At 45.5% G+C, this 20,385-nt stretch overlaps 1 protein-coding gene across 2 annotated transcripts in view; it reads right to left on the bottom strand.

The window, feature by feature from the left end:
- Gmds (GDP-mannose 4,6-dehydratase) overlaps positions 1–20,385 on the bottom strand; it is a 577,953-nt gene that overhangs the window by 97,081 nt on the left and 460,487 nt on the right. Inside the window, exons 9-10 of one of the 2 annotated variants that reach the window (XM_023712142.1) lie at positions 6,687–6,783; positions 3,805–3,893 (exon numbers count right to left, since the gene is read on the bottom strand). In XM_023712142.1, coding sequence (XP_023567910.1) covers positions 3,879–3,893; positions 6,687–6,783 — 112 coding nt within the window. In that variant the 3' untranslated portion in view covers positions 3,805–3,878. Of the gene's footprint in view, positions 1–3,804; positions 3,894–6,686; positions 6,784–20,385 lie in introns of those variants that run through there. The other variant, XM_004628408.3, reaches the window with a different exon arrangement.

Below are 20,385 nucleotides of genomic sequence, written 5' to 3'. Positions count from 1 at the left end.
AGTAGTGATTCACTAAAATTCCTTTGAAGTGAATCTCTAAGACCTGTATCACATAAGATATTTTATTTTTACATATTGATACATTTCCAAGAAGCTGAAGGTGAATCAAAGTGAAATTTCAGTGTACATGGTGAATGCACACTGAAGGGTTCCTGGAATGAACACTAAAACCCTGAGACGAGCTGGGTACCTGCACACTATCCACTCTTATTTTAGTGTGCATATTCTTATTCTAGGTATTCAGGACGCAGGACACATCAGACCTACCCAAGAAACTAGCAATTTAGCCTGGCATTATGGATTGCCAAACTGGACTTGGCCATGGAGGTCCTGTCCTTGAAGGACAGAGTTCAGGAGTTTACGGGCAGTTAAACATGTTGGATGTCACTGCCTGTAGGCTGGATCAGAGTGACCAGGCCAGGAGTCTACCAAGAGTGGATGGGCCGCTCAAGAGATCGATGACCCAGGAGTCAGATGGGCTCTCAGTTTTGCTAACAGATGAACAAGGAGTGAAGACATCAGTCTGGCATGAGTAGGGCTGTAAGAAGTAAGTGGGGCAAGACAGGTGCCGGGCAGAGTGGTGCCTGGAGGAGCCTCGTGGGAGCTGCATCTTAGTAGATTAGAGTATTCAGGGCTGGAGAGCAGCTGTTTCCAAGGAAAGAACATGTTGTGGGAAAATCAAGTTTGGTAAAGAATCATTCACTTCTCTGGGGTCATAGGACAGGCCAGGGTGAAGGGAGGGACCCACAGTCAGTATTCCCCATGGAGTCACCCTGCATGGAGATGTCTGAGTTAGTTATTTTGGAAAATAAATGTGGCCTGATAGAATAGGAAGAGTCCTACTGATTTATAAAACAAAATAAAAATTCAAAAATAAAGCAAGTGAGCATTTTTAAAATTTCAGAATATTAGCTAGGAAAAAAAGAACGCTGGAATAGGTAACAGAATCAGTGATGGATAGGCATGGTGGTGCTCAGGTCGGTGATGGAGGTATCTGGGTATTAAGGTCAGAAGCGTTAAAATGCTTACCTCAGCCTGCTGCAGGTGCTAAAGATGATGAAATTGTTTCTAAGTTAATGGAAATTATTTTGTCAAAGTTGAGAGGTTGGTCAACACTATGATAATAAATGAGGATACTCACTGTCTGGTTAATTTGTTTGAAAAATACAGATATAATAGGAATAATCTACTTGTGCAAGTAATGAATGTGTGTACAGAAAAAATGCCAGTTGATCTTCAACAGTACAAAGAAATTCAAGGGAAGGTACACAGCTGTGTGTGTGTATATATATATATATATATATATATATATATATATATATATATATTTGAGTCTTTAACAACACAATTCTATTCTAATTCTGACCATAAGAAAAGAACCTCCAAGGAAAAAATGAAAGGAAGCTGAGGGATTGTAACCAGCACACAATTATTATTTTGTTAGATAAGCAATGCTCCCCAGGGGCAGCCCACTGAGGAGGGCTCCCAGGCTTCCAGAAGAATGTGACCCGCCCCTGGGGCTTTGTGTGGACCCTACAAAGTAGGAAGACAGGGAAATATTGGAGAATCAAGCGGAGAGACTGAAACTTAGAGCTCTCGGTTAAGTCCAAGGAAGGAAAAGGGCAGGAAAGGCCAATGTGATTAAGGAAGGATATAAAGATTAGTACGAGGAGCCTAAGAGGGAGGCTTAAAATATCTAAACAGTGATTTAGAGATATAAACTATTTATAAAACGCCAGTCGCAAGAACTCCAGAGAGTAATTACCCGAGAGGAAGCACTATGACCAAGCACTGCCGACAGTGCACCGCAGCACTGTGGTCTGAGGGCGTGGCAGGCCCTTCGGCCAGCTGGGCCAGCTTCTCCCCTCACAGGCCCAGCAGAGCCGGAAGGAAGAGAGGCCTGTGACCCTCATCTGCTCTCTGTGTCCCCTGACCCCAGCTCCCACCAGTGCGAGCAAGGAACAAAGAGCAGACATGGGGGTAGGCCGAGCCTTGGAGCGCCGCGGGATCAGGCCAGGAAGGCAGGCCGGCTTCTCCAGGGCCCTGCAGACGCAGGGACAGAGGAGGACAGATTGCATTTCCTGCTTTGGCGGGGAAGTACGGAAGGTGGTGAGGACAGCTATGGAAAAGGAGGGGCAGTTTTGGGACAAAAGGCCAGCCTGGTGAACACATCCAGGGCTTTTCACCTCCAAACAGGGACTCAGCGGAGGGAAGCCCTAGGTGGTATTTGCACAAGTCCTCTGATGACAGATTGGATTCCTAAGACCTGGAAAGTGTTACACAGCATTATTTTAAAGGGGGCTAGGTGATGGAGCAAGTAATTAGAGGCCATTTAACCTAACATCACTTACAAAAAATATCAGAAAAAGTTTGTGGGGGACAGGAGGAGACAAGCATAAGATAATCTGATTAGAAACAGGTGTGAGTTTTCACTAAGAAAGGTGTGTTAACCAGCTTGCTGGACTCCTTTGAAATCACTGCCTTTGTAGTTCTGTTTTAATCCATGGCTTTATACAATGACTATGAAAAGTGGGAATAAATAGAAGGCATTAAAGTAAATAAAAACAAATCATGTCCAGCACATTAGAAATATGATGGTAAGAAAACAACATTAGAGAAAAAAACGATACGGGAAGAAAAGCTAGTATCTGCGAACAGAGTGTAGGCTGAACTACTTTTCATGGAAAGTTCTTGGTATTGCTTTGTGAACTGCGCCTCACCCCATTTCCTAGAGTCCACTATCAGGGGAGAAAGGAGTTTTTGTTTCATTAAAAAAAAGAGGGTTTTTTTCTTCTATAGGGATCATGTGATATGGTTAAATATTTGGTATATATACTGGGAGAACACTTTATTACTCCCTCCTTTGTGAATTTTCTAAGTTAAGATTCCTCCAAGAAAGAGAAGTCACCTTTGTGGTTATTTTAAGTTTCTGAACCACCGAAACAGGCACCAAATCTTCAGGATGCGATGCCGAAGGATGAGGACTGAGAGCGCAAGCAGCGCAGTGCCAAGTGCACACCCATGTTCGCTAGAGGCCTGACTGTCCTTTACCACCTACCTTAACTGGTGCATCCATATAGTTCACTGATGGGGTCATTCCCCTCTTCCAAGGTTTCAGATTCCAGGAACCAATGTCACCTCTATAGCTACAATTCTGATGAGGGCGAGGACTGTGTCTTTGCTCAGCACTACACTCCCTGGGCCCACCAGTGCTCAGGAGATATTTAATGAATGGAAAAACATGTAAGGAACAACAGCAGCAATACCGGTACTTACTATGTGCCACACAGTGTCCAACTGACTCCATTCAGCTCCCAACAATTCTTTGGAAGAAGTTCTATTATTAATCTTATTGTTGAAAATGAGGAAAACAGAGACACAGAGAAGCAGCTTGCCTAAGGTCACATAGCTAGTCACGGACAGGTTCTGAGCTCAGGCAATCTGGCCCTAAGGTTCACATTTAAACACAAAGCTATTTCCTCTGCAAATATGAACACACTCTGCAATAAAACTGTGCGGCAACCTACAGATACGTGGAAAACTACACACGAGGCATCAGCTGCTTTAGGTTTTCTTCCCCAACACTGGGATGGAACCCAGGGCTTCACACATGCTAGGCAGTCTCTCTACCACTGCGCTGAAGCCCCGGCCAGGGCAGGAGTGTCGAACAGCTTAGAACTCACGTATCAGTGCATCAATAAATACTGTGATTCAGGCTGAAGAGAAATTTAAAGTGTAATTTGCAAGATGAAGCCTTCTAGAGTAGCACAAACTCCTACCCAGCTAGAGGAGGCTGAGGCGTGACTGCATCCAGCTGCACTGTATCTGGAGCCCTTGGTCCAGAGTCCAGAGTGCTCATGCTGGTGCACAAGCCAGAGTCAAGGCTTTGTGGGCTACATCAACAAGGAAAATAATTATTAGTATGCAGGAAACTATGCTCTGCTCAGAGTCAGGTGCTCTTTCGGATCAGTAACTGCCTTTGAAGACAGAAGGGTGTTGGGAAGACTAGGCTGAAGTTTATTCAGAAAATAATGGAAGGCTCTATTTCTCATTTGTCTTGCTTTAGGGTGTCAGTGTTCGGAGACCCCATATGCCCTCATTTCTCTTTATTGTTTCCAAACTTTTTTTTCTTTTATTAGTATTTTGGAACTATCTGACTACAAGATCTAGTTTACACCTCTTTTGGGGGCAGTGCTGGAGATAGAACTGGGGTTCACTCAGCAAGTGCTCTGCCACTCAGCTCTCCAAGCCCTACTTTGTGTTGTGGGCTGCAAGGGCCCTGAGTACTGACTGTTTTGGGGGACAAATGGCCAAAGCGGGTCGGAGAACAGCCTCACAACCAGGTGGAGGGCAGAGAAGCTTCTGGAGGTGCAGCGCGGGCCCAGGGGCTCATGGAAAAGGCCACAGGGGAGAGCTGGGGTACCTCAGCTGTGCCCTACTGTGCAGGCTGGTGAAGCTCAGAAATGTGCACAGCATCTTGGGAGCTGGGTGGAAGGACTCTGAGCTGCTGCCGGGCAGAAGCCCTTCATGAGTGTAGCCTCCATTCTGGTTGCTTTTCCACTGGAAGAATGTGGTCACCCGCGAGGCAGCCCCACAGGCTTGTCAGCCAGACCCAAGTTTAGGGAGGCCTTGGTGCCCCGAGGGACAAGGTGAAGGGTCAGTCTCAGCGTGCAGGGGAAGGCAAGCCCAGTAGGACACTGTGATGGAAGGCCCAAAATAAGGCAGCTCTGAGGCCTGACCTGGGGAAGAGAGGCGGCTCAAGAGCTAGAGGCAGGTAGGACGGGGTCCTGGGGAGAACTCCATGCAAGCAGAAATGAAGGGGATCTATGAAATCAGACACCGCTCCACATCCAAACAATGCTGGTGTCAACAGAGTCGCAGAACAGGTATGAAGACAGCATCTGAATGAAGAAAGGCATGGGCAGGGGCGCAGGACAGGGATCGACTGGGTTCCAGAGCGGTCTGGTCAGGCTGAGGGTCCTTTTCCTGTTTAGCAGATTCTTTTGTTCTGTGTCCTTATCAATTCCATACCTTGCTTAAGTAAGAATGACAGACAAGCTGTTCTTAATGACTTCCTAGCTTCTCAAACTATCCTGTTGGGCAGAGAAAGCCGCATTTGCCGCCTTCCCACTGTTGTGAGAACTTGGGTTTCGGTGGCTTTCTGGCACTTCCACCCCACCACGACCACTGCTCTGTGAGGATTTTGCCCATGTATGTGATCGTGCTGTGTTCTGGAACCTCTGTGGAACCTTGCAGAACAGGGCCACGCAGGCCACGCTGCCCTTGCTGCGTCAGCTCAGTGGGCTGGGATCTGCCTCCCCTGGGACAGGGCACATCCTCTCCTAGGCACACCCACTTGCCATCAGCAGAGGGAACAATTGCTGGCTGTGTCAAAGCCGGCCCCGCCCTGCGCCCAGACAATGCGCCTGCCGCCCGCTCCCTGCTGGCCACTTCCTCTGCCTTTGATTTCCTTCTGTGCAGAGTGGCTACCAGGCGAGGCCTTCGCACGTCTGTCTGAAACCTTTTAGAGGGCAGCTAGTGACAACACACTCACAATGGCCTCATAGGTCTCTCTTCACTGGGGTGTTTCTAATCTTTGAAAGGATGGAGAACACAGGAATTTGGTTCAAAACACAGGGAAAACAGATTTTGAAAGACCCTATTTTCACAGTTTTGATGTGCATTTTAGGAGACAGCCATTACATTTTAATGTTTCTCTCTAAAGATACTGCTATTAATTTTGTATATTTATATTATATTTAATACCTTGAGTTTTATCACCACAGTGAGTGGACCACATATAAAGCAACAGCACCAAACTACACATTATTATAAACTCAGGGGAAGATGAGAAGAATTTAACAATATATTCTATTGATACTATTGATACTAGCAACCTATGGATTATTTTTTAATACAGGAACTTCTGAATTTCAAAATTTACCTATCTACCTACCAATCAGTATTTATTAAGCACCTTCCTTGGAACAGACCTCTCATTTTTAAGTTTCTAAAAGGTTAAAGATACGTAAACAAATGATTGTGACAGTGCTATAGCAGAATTATGTGCAGTATATCATGTGGATACAAAGGAAAGGGAAGATAATTCCATGGTAGCAGCAGATTGCCCAGAAAGAGCTCACTTTGTAGTTCAGGATGGTCTTGAATTCAAAGTGATCCTCCTGCCTCGACCTCCTGAGTGCGGGGATTACAGCCCTGCCCCACTGTGTGCAGCCCTGAGGGAGCTCGTTTATGAATCAGGTATGTGGGTAGATACGTGTAGGTGTACACATGTGTGGGTGTGCACAGGAAAAGCTGGAGAGCTGTGTGGCTCTCCAGACCCCAGGGACCCTGCAGGTCTGGGCGTGCCTCACAAGTCACAGGTCCTGTAGGTATCAGGGTCAATCTAAAACACACTGACAGGATGAGACCAGCCAGTACTGAGCTGCCATTTCCAACAATAACTTTCCTGGGGTGTGCTTTACTGTTTTCCTTTACAGAGAAGTGAACTTTGCAGATGAGCATGGTATCTCAGATTTAATTCACCGGGTTCTGGTTGGGGAAACACCTACTAGGGTGCCAAAGAGGCACCCAGACAGCACTGAAGGCTGGCAGCAGGCGGCCTGCGAGAGTGGCCCTAGTGGGCTGGCCAACATGCCCCTTCCCTGGGCAGCCAGGGTCCTTACCACTTCAGTTGGTCGATAGTATTTGAGATCCACCTTCACATGAATTTTGCCAGTCTCCTTACATCTGCCCACTTCGTTTTCATTCTTGCCTTCCCACCTGTAAAGAAGACAGTCACATAAGCAGTGTGCGCGGGAGCCTCTGGCCAGCGGCAGTTCTTGGCTGGCCAGCCGGCCGGCCCGCTGCAGGTGCAGGTGCACTAACTGCAGAAGCGCAGCCTGCACTCAGCCTCCCACGGGACCCAACAAAGCTCTGCATGCTGGAGAGAGCTGCACAGAAAGGACAGGTCCCCGGCACCTGCCCACCATGGGAGCACCACCAATGCTGCATCCAGACTTTGGAAGTGAAGACATCAGCTTAACAAGGATTCAGTTAACTTTTAGGGATCTGAAAGATTTGTGCTCTTCAGACCATTATTGATCAGGCTAATTATTATGAATTAATTAATCTCTTTTATCCTCCTCTTTTTTCTCTGACTTTTCACACATAGGGGGACATTTAGTGCAACTCCCTTTGTTCCTCTGGGGGGATATCCTGTGCCTTTGGGGACCATTCACTTCATCCCTCCATGACATACAGTGCCCCTGCTCTCCCAGGCATCACTGGACCTCATTCACAAAGCTCAGATGGTGAAGCCTCTAAAGAGTGCTCAAGGAATGCCAGATTCCTGCTAGTGAGGCCGTCAACCCCTATCCACCACAGAGTGCCGTCAGGCCTCAAGTCATGGCCACCATGACAGCAGCCATTTGCTTCATCAAGTATACATTGCCAGTGACAGGATCTGCAGCTTCAAGATGAGCTTCTCAAAAATTCTACTTATCTGTGTTCTGCTCTCATTTTTTTCTTTAATAAATGAAGCCACTGAATTAATGTTTACCTCTGTATTTCTATAGCTTAATATCCCAACAGCAGAATATATTATGTACTTTGAGTTACTATTATACATGTTGGGGGACAAGAAAATGAATTAGAAATACTGAGTTACATTTGAGTTCAGTGTTTATCCTTTGAATGAATTTGCTTTGTCAGCTGGAAAGAAATGCTATGAACACAGGAAAATTCTGTGTGTGCTCTGGATCCGTGCTTGTGGGGATCAAAGGAAAGGACAGAATACCACGCTCGTTACTTGACTGTGAGTCACATGTGCCACGGAAGGGCATTTTGGCATAGAGAAGATTATATTTTAAAATAGGTTCAGTATTAGAGACACAAACCAGGGTTGCAAAACTTCGTTTCTGATTGCTCGTCTGAATATTCTATCAGATCCCCTCTTGATGGCATTACAGGAAGCTCTGCACTGCCAGAGGAGTAATCTGGCTATCAGTATGCGCAGTTTGCCTGTGGACTCAAGGGGAATGCGAAACTGCCCCGCGACGCTGAGAGAAATATGGCATAACATGCGGAGCGACAGAAACTGGACCGCTCACCACTTCCTACGGCTTTTACTTTAGTTAACTGAAAAGGGGGTTGGTAACTTACCTATTTGGTTTAACTTCTTTGTTAATGTTGCATGTTGGATCACCCAGACAAGAGCGCTGCAAAGCCAGGGAATGGCTGGATCAGAGCCAGCATTTTGGAACATTCACCTGGAAATGGCATGTGGATGGATATTTTGGAGTATGGTTATGTCTTACAACGACATTACCAAAAGTACACATCTAACTCTAAAGCTAATTGTTAGGTGGAACCTTTTATTTAGTTAGGCTTTCAGCAGGTGGAGGTATCTGTATTTCATCGGTATGTTTTGATTTTTACTCACACTTTGTACTTCACAAAAACACCCAAATTCAGCAGTATCTCAGTGGCAGTACCGCTGCCTTAGCCACACAGTTCACAGAAACCCTGTTCATAAGGCTGCTGGTTTCCACCTGTACTTGGGTATTCAGCTTATGACTGGCCATGCTGACTCGTGTTTGTGTGTGTATACATACTCTACTACGTGATATACATATTCCAAAATGTCCTTCATTTGGTAAATCTCAGATGTCGCAAACTCAACAAGCAGTGATTCAAACTTATTTAGGTTTTCTTTTTTTTTTTTTTTTTAGAACCGGGGATTGAACTCAGGCCCTTGCGCTTACCAAGGAAGTGTTTATTCCGCTGAGCCATCTCCCCAGCCCTTCAGACTTATTTAGAATTATTTCTTATTTTGTGAAATCAGATATAAACACACACATGAAAAGCCACAGAAAACACTTGGAGAGACGTCCCTGCTCTGAGGAGCATGAGGCTCATGCAAGGAATGAGCCCAAGCAGAGAGGTCCTGGGGATTACAAGTCTGCAAACCTGTTTGCAAAGCACACCCAGATAGTAAATAATTTCAGTGTTATGGATCACAGACAGTCTTTGCTATGTATTTTTCCTTTCTCCTCCTCTTCCTCCTCCTCCTCCTCCTCCTCCTCCTTTTGCTTCCTCCTTCTCCTCCCCTTTTCCTCATTGTCATCTTTTCTTTCTGCCCAAACCACCCTTTAAAACTGAAAACCATCCACATTCTGGGCCTTGATGGGCTCTGGCCTACAGGTCAGAGTTGTTCCCTTGCTTTAGCTGACTGGGTTAGTGTATTCACTTACCCTCACCTACAGAAAAGCATTCAATTCCTATTGATATCCACAGGTTTCAGGGCTGGACCACTTGATGTTCTGTGTCTACTACTGATTCTCTGACTGCTTCACTTGTCATAGACAGCATTTGGGATTTGTAACACTAGCTGAAACAGGAAAAGGCTAAAAGAAAGGCATTTCCCACTTAGGGGCCCATGCCTGTGCTCCCACAAAACCTTTCCTGCTGTTTGTTGCTTGTATAGAGTTAAAAACAGTATCTAAGGCCATGCTACCATCCTCCACAATTGACATAGTTGCACTGAATAATCAAATGGAACCAGGAAGCAGCTCAAAGCAGAACTGAGTTGGCAAAAAACACTTTCTAATTTCCACCAGGTCTGCAAGAAAGCAGTCAGCAAACTTCAGCCAACGGCCAAAAAAGTTCAGTTATAACAGTATGGGAAACACTTGCATTAACAAGTGAAAGGAGGCAGCTAATGTGCCCCAGTAAGTAACACTATGACTCAAAGCGGATGTAAACGTCAGTGAAATCACAGCAGCTTGACGGAGTAAGAGGACCCAGCTAATGAACAGGAATTACTGCCCCTAATATAGATCAGCAGCTCACCAAGCAGGGATCCATACAACTCATTTTTTAAAGAATAAATTGTTGGCTCCTAGTAAGCATTAAATACTCACAAGAAAGAATAACAAATAACAGAATATGGCCCTATGAGGTCTATTAAAATGTACTCAAGTAGGAGGCTCTTTAAGGAACTCAGAAGAAACCCACCAGGTGAGCCCAGCATAGGATGGGCCTGTTGGCACGGGAGGGTACGATGCAGTCCTTGGGGAGGCTCAGGGTCCCGAGAGCACTCAGTTCTTACACTCAAGAAAGGCCATTTATTTGGGTGTGGACATGGAAAGAATGGCTGCCAGTGACAGTTCTGTCTCTGGCCTGGAGCAACGGTGGAACTGAGGTGTTGCACGCTCACTTTTGCTTCCTTCCCTGGTCTTTTTTGAAAAAACTGGTGTGAATTCCCGAGGCTGGAAGAGCAGAAGGGACGGAACTCTGAGGTGGGGAGGAGGGCGAGGCCTAGCGGAAGCCCTGCTTGGAGGCGAGCACAGACCCAGCTGCAGGTGCTTGTGGAGCCCCGCTGCGCCGCCGGCTCCCTAGTCCTTATCACTGGGCAAGCATCTCACCCTGCCTGGGAGAAAAGCTTGCTGGACTGAAGGTCACAGGCCCACGAGAGCCGGGATGCCACAACTGGGGACTGAGCTAGTGTCTGTACGCCCTGCAGCGGGGGCCAGCTCCTTTCTACCAGGAGATACCTCTGCGGCAGGGTCTCCTGCTAAATAGATCAGCCCAAGAGGGCACAGCAACACCAGCCGTACTCTTGCTGCACACTGAGGACAGCAGACTGACACTGTGCCTAACCTCTAAACATTAGGAGAAAACCAAGGGGAAGAGAACTGTCAGAAAAACTGCATATGTGAAAGGTCTAATCCAAATAAGCCGAACCGACAACTTGGGGGAAACAGAACAAGCAAGAAGAAAATTCAAATGAAATCAAAACAAACACCCCCACCCCCATTAACATCTTTAATATCCTCAGATAGAAATATGGACATAGGGGAAAAAAACCCAACCAGCTAATATATAAAAAAGGACAATTTATTTTATTTTTATTTTTAATTTTTTATGTTCAAACTCCACTGCTTTCACATAGTATTCTAAACCTTTATATATGTTTACAAAGTATCAAAACATTTTAAAAAAATTTTGAGAAACAAATAGCAATGAGACAGTTTCAGAACAGGTTAGTGGGACAGTTTCAATAATTAATACAGTGCATATTGTTGTCTTCATAGTGGGTTTTCATTGGACAAGATGCAGACATGATATCCTGTCCAAATACTATTAGTACAAATCCTTCTTCTCACTGAATTAAGAGAAAATAGCTGTATATCTATCTTAACTATTTGTATATACAGATACAAAATGGTCCTTCATTTGTATCCCATTTTTTTGTTTAGTTTTGTCAGAGATGGGTATTCCGTTGACATTTAAATATTGTATGTGCATGAATTCAGCAAAATAATCCAGTATAGTTCAGTAGTCCATAATGGTAGTGTGTTATCTGTAGGACTGGCAATGTCAGAAGTTGTTGACTTGAGTCTTTTACAGCTCAGCCTATTAATATGGCTTTACTTTTTATACCTCATTTTTATACTTTTCTGCTGGATGGTTAAGACCAAGATAAAGCAAGACCTATCTAACAAGAAATGTAACTTTCGTATCTGATAAGGTCAGTCAAATCCCCTCAGGATCAAAACTTTTATACTGTATACATTTATGACTATAAACAGGCTGTCAACTTATTAGGAATCAAAAGAGCTTTAAGTAATCTTTAAAAATGCCTCCATCAATGTAACTCTTAAAAAATATATATTTTTTTAAATAAAGGAACCTTAAAAAGGACAATTTAAAAGGTTAAGAGATTATAGAAACAAAAAGACAACCAGAAATTTAAAACTCAAGAAAAGGAAGAGTTGAGGGAATCTCCTAGAAAGTAGAATAATAAGGTGAAGCCATAAAAAATAGAAGGAAGGCAAGGAAACAAGACAGCTAAGCCCAGCCAGGAAGGGAGGAGAGGCTGGGCAAGCTTTAGCAGGGATGTCGAGCTGAGGCTGACTTACTGTAAGTACTGATAAAGACATAGGACGTAGCAGGAGAAAGAATGTGTTTAACAGAGCTACGTGTGGTTAACACGCTAATTATGCAGAAGGCCCAAGTCATCAGGGTTTACTGGAATGACGATTCCATTCATCAGCCATGGAAATGCAACATCAAGTAATGCATTGATCAAAAATGAAAATGTTGCAATAAAGTAGTAAGAAAATGGGGAGACAGGGTAGGAGGGGGAAAAGAGAACAAAGCTTTCATTTTGGATAAAGAGCCCGACAGATAACGTATAGGTGGGGAAACCCAAGAAGCTGCAATCACAGTGTATTATTTGGAAATAGGGAAGTGAGTACCAAAATAATCATGTAGATGAGGGCAATAAAGTACCTTAGGATTTCTGGAAAGACCAACAAAAAATATAGAATGGGGCAAATAATAACTTTGAAATAAATGGGGGCGATGTGTGAGAGCAGAACAACACCCCTTCCCAGCCTGGAGGAGCGAGAGAGGAGCCAAGGTAACATAGAGCTGGGTCCACAAGCAAGCACCAGAGGGTGCTGGCTGGAAGGTGGTCGCCAAGGCTGATGTGCGTCATGCTACACCTGGGAGCTGCAGCAGAACATGTCCCTGTGACAGCGCTGTGAGCAGGAAGCCAGGGAGAGCTGAAGGGACGGGAGTCATGCAGGGAGGGGACTCACGGGCACCTCTGCACCAAGAGTAAGAAAGGACAGAAAGCGGTGCCAGGACTGAGGGAGCGGGCAGCGGCACCTTCGCCTTGGAAGGCAGGAGGACTGAAGCTCACGGCCAGGTCAGGGTGCTACTTCTTTCCTCTGGCATCAGGACGACCTGCCGGAGGTAGAAGAGCTGGGGATAGGTTTTTTTGTTTTTCAGTGTTATTTTTATTAGTGCTTATTGATTTTCCAAACAGAGTTTCAGTGTGGTACTTTCACACATGCCTAGGACAATTGGAGCATACCACTGCCACACCCTCGCCTATACTGGTTGATACATTGTGTCAACTTGAGAAGTTTAGAAGTTTAATTTGATTCAGCAGAGAGCCAGCATTCTTAGTCTGTAGGCATCCTCATCCTGTGCAAGAAGAGGGCATGGACATTGTGTGAGCTCTACACCCCCAGCCCCAGGGTAGTTTGTTTATAACATAAGGAGGGGGCAGAGGCTGGCTAGAGGCCACAGCTGTTGCCCTTCCCTTTGCTCTTCCCTGTTTTCTGCTGCCACGAACTGCTGCTCTTTAGCATGTGCCGCTATGCCTGGGAGCCAGCCCAGTATAGACTGAAACCTCCACAAACTGGAGCTAAATAAACCTTTCCTTCCTTAATTGTGGCTGTCAAGTATTTTGTCCCAGCAATGAGTAAAAACTAGCTGAGACAGAGCCCCATCTTTATTTCCTTGGTTGTGGAGGACAGAACTTAGGCTGCACCCTCACAGGCTGCCTCCATCCCGGGCAGAATTCTCCGACTTTATATTAAGGATGATAACTGTCCTTAAGTAAATGGGTTCCAGTAACAAGAAGCCCAGCTGCTAATGTTACGGCAATGATTTAGAACAAAAAAAAACCTGAAATCCATTCTCCAGCTGTTCAGATGGAAGGTGTTTCTCAGGGCTAAGGAGATAGCTCAGTGGCATAAATGCCTGCCTGGCAAGCACAAGGCCCTGAGTTCCATCCCTGGTATCATGCACGCACACACACGCACACACACACACACACACACACACACACACACCCAACGGGTCAACTCAGATGAACATACTCATCCAGTGCTCTCTCTATGCAGGCCCTTTCCAGTGACAACTGCTGGAGGCCACCACAGGCCAGGCAGGAGGGACTCTGCAGTTCACAAATAGGGAAGAAGCTCAGTGGGCCAAGCGACTTGCAGGAGACTCCTAGGAATCAACGTGAGGGACCACATTGCAAAGCCAGGGCCCTTAGTTGCCTGGAGCTGGGGAGTGTGGAACCCTCTCCAGAGGGCACTGTCATTTTGGGAGGAGGCTCCTCCCAAACATTACTTTTGGTAACAGTTGTGAGCCAGTCAATATTTTCATCTTTAAGTGTCACCTGAGAAGCTGTTCCATAGATAAGCCCAGCTTTGGGGTTGTCTTTTTAAAAATGTATTTAGTATAGGGTCTCACTACAGCTGGGACTCTTAGTTATCCTCCTGTTTTTACCCTCTCCAGTGCTGGGATTATCAGCATGTGCCACCACACCTGGTCTTGGTGGCTAGCTCAGTGCCTGGGGGTGTGACTGGTGTGACACACAGTACTGGGGATTGAACCCCAGTCCTTGCGTTTGCCTAAGCAGGTGCTTAGTCCTCTGAGCTATCTCACGGGCCCTTGGGGTTGTTTTTTCATAACTCAAAAGAAACAGCCTTGGGTTGAAAGTGAAGGAATAAATATTTAACAGCAATTTAAGTAAAGACTATCATTGGCTGTCCTCAGCTGTCAAAACATCAGTGAAAGAATTTTCAAAGGCACAGCCAGAATTTAAATACGCATTGACATTTCCACGCTATCTTTACATGCATTGCTAATCACACTCTGCCTCCCTACTTTGTTTTATTTACTTGTTTGTTTGTTTAAACCTGGCTAGTTCAACACCCAAACTAACGGATATGGGCTGAGTTTCTCCTGCTAGCTGAGAGAAAGTGCGGCCTCGCTACCAGGCCATAGGAGGACTGACGCAGGCTCCACAGACGGTCTCTGCTACAGTAGCCATCTCTCTGCATCACCTTCTTTCCAGCCCACTGCCACCTCTGGGCCATGCAGGCCTCAGTGCCAGCCACTATGTACCCCCAGCTACTAGGTCTGGTCTCCATCCTGTAGGAGGTTGGAGTCGCGGGGCCACCTCATCTCATGATCAAATCATGGCAGGAGACAGGTGCTGGCAGAGCGGAGAGGGGGCCCCTAGCACAGTCCTGGCAGAGAGGAGGGTGAACGCCCAGTGAGGATATCTAAGTTAAGACCCCAGGGCTGTGTGGGAGGTGGCCTGGGAAGCAGAAGCAATCTAGGAGCAGGCAGCTCTCAGGATGTCCCAATGTGACCCAGCTGGTCTGCCCAGCTTACCAGCTTGTCGAGCACCCACATCCAGCAGCTGCCTCTTGCCTCCGTGCCTTTCTTGTGTCACTGCCTAGGCTGCTTTTCCTCTTCCTAACTACTACCCACTTCTTCCATTTGGTCAAGGCCAGAACCAATCCATCTTTCTCCACACAGGCCTCCCAGCTTGACCCTGTGGCCTTGACTTTGGCCTGGACACAACACACGTGCATAGCACCAATGCCTGCGTATGTTTATGCATAAGGATTGCGTTTTCATTGTCACCAGCTGGACCTACAGTTCTCAGTGTAGGTCTTTTGATTCTCTTTGATAACTTCGTCTTTGAGGAAAACTGAGGAGAGCAGAGTATACTTACTAAGCATCACTGTTTGCTGGGCATTGCACTGGCTGCTCAATTAGGTAATCACGAAGGCACCAGTTATGGTCAGGGTCTGAGAGACCCTTGGTTTAGAGTTAAAACTGATCTGCAATGAGTGAATATCAGCCACACATGGAATTGAACGAGGATGGTGGCTTCAGTCACCAAGGCACAGCACCATGGAAGACTCAACCCAGATGCCTGCTGCCTTAAGAAAGGAAGGCACACATTTGTCTAGGCTGAAGTATTTGAGCTGTGGTGGGCAGAGAATCCACATTTCTGATGAGCTTATACAAATCAGTGATAAGAATTCAAGGGCGAAACAGGGAGATGAGGGCATACAAGAAGAAAGCGAGAAGACTAAGGAGGAGGTGAGGAGAAAAAGACCCCCCTACTTTGCTTTGTGGTGGTGAGGATGGAGCCCAGGGCCTCAGGTGGGCTGCACAAATGCTCTACCACTGAGAGTTCCCCTGTACGTCAAAAACTAGGATTTGGATGAACAGCCCAATCTTGTGACTGTGACTAAATACAACGTCGGTACTTTTGAAGGCCTCTGTTTTGCAAGTGTTTTAGAAGTTCATGGCACCTCCGCTGAGGATAGACAGCTATACACATTTGCTTGCTGTAATCAGTTTTTCTAGCTCTAATGGCTGATTCTGTATGATAATGACTGAAGTGAGTTATACTTCTGTCACTCAACTTGGCCCGACAGTCTGGTCATGGCAGGACAGTTTAGCAAGTTTCAAAGAGGGAGTCAAAGCCATCAGAGAGCTCAGAATAGCACATTTAAAGGCATGATGGGACAAGCAGAGACACATGGCCTTCCCTTTCCTGACAGCCCACATGGGGGAAGTATGTCACATGAAATTCTGCTCATCAGGGCCACAAATCAGGGTGGGCTTCTCTGTACTACAGTGGAGCACAGCCGCACACCAGCAAACTGGAGGAAAGGACTGGACAGAGTAATACTAGATTCCTGCCCTGAAGCCACAAGCCTCTGCAGCCATGGGCCTTCCTCTCCCTTCCGCCTTTCAGACCCTCTTCCAGAGGCTGGACCCAGGTCCATAAGTTCCCCCTACCAGAAAACAACATCAGATAAGGGGCACACAGCCACAGATGGCAGGGGCTTCTTTTTAAATGTATAATACTTTAACCCCCACTTTTACCAACACACAAACACAGCACCACAAACTACAATAACTATTTCTATCGCCTGAAATAGCCTTTCCTCCCAGCAGCATGTGACAGTACTCAAGTGGTTGCAAGCTGTTCTTACGACTCTCTTTTCACAATTTAACAAGATTAATGACAGAAAATTAGTCAAGACAAGTATTTGCCTGTTTGATTTATCCCACCACCATCTTAGTTGTAGAAGCACTGTTTCCTTTTCATATTACTTAGTAGTAAGTTGACAGAAAACTGAAACAAAACACAGCATTAAAGTGGGCCCCCCACAATGCAACTGCCCCCTAACAAACTCACAAACACACACACCCTATAATGCTCATAGAAGAAAACAGTTGCTGTCACAAGGCTGCCTTCCCAGCACAAGTGACTGCAAGAACATTTAATCACCATAACTTTCATTAGGACAGCACAAGAAACTACTCCACTCCTCTCTGTGTCCTCCACTAGCCAAAATTCAAATCAATGTGCTATTCCTCAATATATTCAAAGCAAAAATCACCCGAATGACATTAAGACAATGTTGAAGCACAGCTGTGAAGGCTTTTCAGGGGCCATTCTCCGAGTATTTGCAAGGACAGTGGTAGAATTAGAAAGTCAGCAAGCCTTGTGATGGCTCAAGGGCAGAAGCTCCAGACATCGATTAGTGCGCCCGTAAAGAACATTTGTGCATGATGCACTTGCAGAGAAAGTCTAGAAGCTCAAGGAAGGTACCTGTAACATTCCTTTGATTTCTTTGCTTTTCCATGTGGTGCTAGGCAGCACACCACCACAAAGCTGCACCTCTCACCCTCTAACCCGATTTTCCGCAGGTCCTCCCACATGCAGAAGCTTGCATTCTTCATGTTGCCACTAGTAGGGCCTCTGGATCAAGCTGTTGACCCAATCCTGTCATCTTAGGTCCCTCCTGAATCAGTCCTCCCTTTCTTCTCCATCCCTGTGCATGAAATAGGCCTTCTAGGAGGAAGCATGGTGCTTCCCACTGTGCTTTGTCAGTCATTCTGACCACGAAAGCAGGGACCTTAAGGTAACTTTGGGCTACCCTGGCAGGTCTTTCTGGACGAGCCAGCTCTGTGGACCATTCTTCTGTACTCAGTGAGGCACCTACTGAGCACCTGTCCTGGGCAGCTGCTGTGAGTGGGTCTCTATGGCGCTGGTCTCAAGTGCTTACCACCACAAAAGCAGGCACAGGAGGGGTGACACTCAGGCAACGTGGGAAGGTGTTGCAACATAGGGTGGATTTGCTTCTAGTGACAGAATTTAACACCAAAATTATATGTAGTCACCTTAAAAAAAATCCTAAAAGAAAAATCACCTTAAAAAATCCTCTAAATCTAGCTTTTTTCCATGAGAATTTGGGCTCTTGGAAGCTCAGAAGCCAAGTGTTACCTTCTTTTGTTCTGTATGCATTTGGCTAGGGCCTCCCTTTCCCAGAGGCATGCTGGCCTGGGTCTGTCTTTATCATGTCCTATCACCAAGGTTTTTGAAAGGGTGTGAAGGAGAAGGATGAACAAGGGGCAAAGTGCCTCTTCTGTGCTCTGGACGAAGCCCAGGGCCTCGCGTGCCCGCCAAGTGCTCAGTTTGGACTCTGGCCTGCCACTGCCTCTCTGAGAGCCCAGGGAGGGCAGTAAGCCTCACTGTGGCTCCTCAGTGAAACAGCACCCAGCCTGGAATTAGCCTGTGAGTGCAGGGCCTGGGCACACACTCAGGCTCGCTCCACCGCTCACACATGAAAGCGAGGTGAGCACTGCATCCCCTCTCACCAGCAACCTTGCTGGGCAGCCCATGCCCCTCTCCTGGGGAGCTGCTCCACCATCCCCCGGGCCGAGGACACAGTGGCTGCAGGGAATGGCTTAGCGAAGATCACAAGGCCCATCTGTCACTTTCAGTCCATCAGCCATCACTCATGGCAAAATGCTCATAGAAGCTAGGAGCAGCTCAGGGGTAAGGCGCATGCTTACCACGTCCAGAACCTGCGCTCACTTCCCAGCACCACACATACAGCTTAAGGCGGGGAAGGGCCAGGTTAGACAAAATGCAATACTTTTTTAGTGAAGATTTTAAAATCTGCTAGAGTGACTGGTAGGTCTCCAAGAGGAGCTTACAATATGCAATATTTTCTAAGGAAGCTCGATATGGCATCTTATGTTACAACAGCATAACAATTTGGGGAAGACAATGAGGTTAAAAAAAGAAATAAATATTTAAGCCCTTCAGACTATATATAGCATAAGCAAATGTCACAATGAGTCAGGATGACTGAATTCAGGGCATTTTCTCCAAGACAGAAGAATGGCAAGGTTTCATCACTTTTTAGAAGCGCTTTGTGGCTATTTGTGTCTGCTCTTTCATGAAGTTGTTGCTTCAGAATTTGACTCATTTTTAATAGAATTTTTGTCTTCTCATTGTAAATTATTGGAGTTCTTTTACATTCTAGATATACATTTTTATCAGATATATGAATTACACTTATTTATTCTAAAATTGTGGATTGCAGGACTGGGGAGATGGCTCAATAGAATAAGCGCTTGCCTGGCAAGCACAAGGGCCTGAGTTCAATCCCCAGTTGTGCAAAATAAATAAATAAATAAAATTGTGGATTGCTTTTCATTTTATTAATAGTCCCCTTCAAAGAGCAGATAGTATAAATTGTACTACTCATTTAATTAATTTTTTTTTTTTTTTTTTTTTTGGTGGGTACTGGGTGTTGAATTCAGGCCCTATGCACCTTAGGCAAGCTACCATTGAGCTATACCATAAGACCCCAATTTAAAAAATAATTCTTGTCTTCTGTGTCCTAAGGAACCCTTGTCTTTTCCCCAAGATGACCTGTATATTTAGTGGAAACACTCACAACACCAAAAGTCTTTTAAGTGATAAAGTGAATCACACGAGAATGTCAAGTATTTGTTATGTGAAAGGCACTGTTAAGAAACTAAAAAGGTAAGCCACAGACCAGGAGACTCTGTATAAAACACAGAAACTCATCCACTCAGTACAAAACAACCTAAGCAGCCCGTCACCCCAGCTGTGGAAAGCTTTTCTCCTCTGGCCCAGCAGGTTTCTCGCTTTAGTCCTTACATTTAGAGGTGATGCACCTTTGTCGGAAGATGATATATCTACTGAGTTCCGCTTTCTCTCCATACGATTCTCCATTGTTCCCACATCTGTTCTCGAACCGACTAGCCTTGCCCAACTGTGTGGTGCTGGCCTTTGTGTGGACATTCAGGTGGCCATGCACGTGTGGGTCTGTTTGTGGCATGTTTAATTCTGGGGCACTGATCTATAAACCTGACTCATGTCAGTACCACACAACTTATGCTCTACAGAGGTAACCAAATGTGGCAGTGAGTACTCGCCAGCTCTTTCCTTTTTCGAAACAACTCTGGGCCATTTGCATTACCAATATAGATTTTATGATTAGCTATCAAAAAGAAAAAGGCCTATGATTTAAGCAGGCTTTCCCTAAGCCTATAGATTGATTTGAGAAGTTAGATAAATCTCATCAACATGCTCTTCTTCAGTTGAAGAACATGGCCTACTTCTCCCTTTGTTTAAGGTTTCTTCAAAGTATTACAGATCTTAGCAAGAAAATTTTCATGTAAATTCATCTTTGGCAATTTCAGGTTTTTCTGATTCTATTGTGAGTAGTAAGTTATTTCAATTTCTAATTGCTCACTGTTAATATGCAGAAATAAGAGTTGACTATTGTGTATAGACTGTACTTTGTGACTTTGTTCAATACCTCTGCTAGCTCTAACTGCTCTTTTTACAAGTTATTTAGGCTTTCTAGATCACGTCTATCTGTGAAGAAAGGTACAAATACTTCTTTTAATTTTTTTTTTTTTTTTTTGCAGAACCAG

This window comes from Octodon degus, unplaced genomic scaffold, assembly GCF_000260255.1.
Source record: "Octodon degus isolate 3935 unplaced genomic scaffold, OctDeg1.0 scaffold00023, whole genome shotgun sequence".
Taxonomy (NCBI): Eukaryota; Metazoa; Chordata; class Mammalia; order Rodentia; family Octodontidae; genus Octodon; species Octodon degus.
Note: the sequence above shows the minus strand (reverse complement) of the source record. Positions and strands in the feature narration are given on the sequence as shown.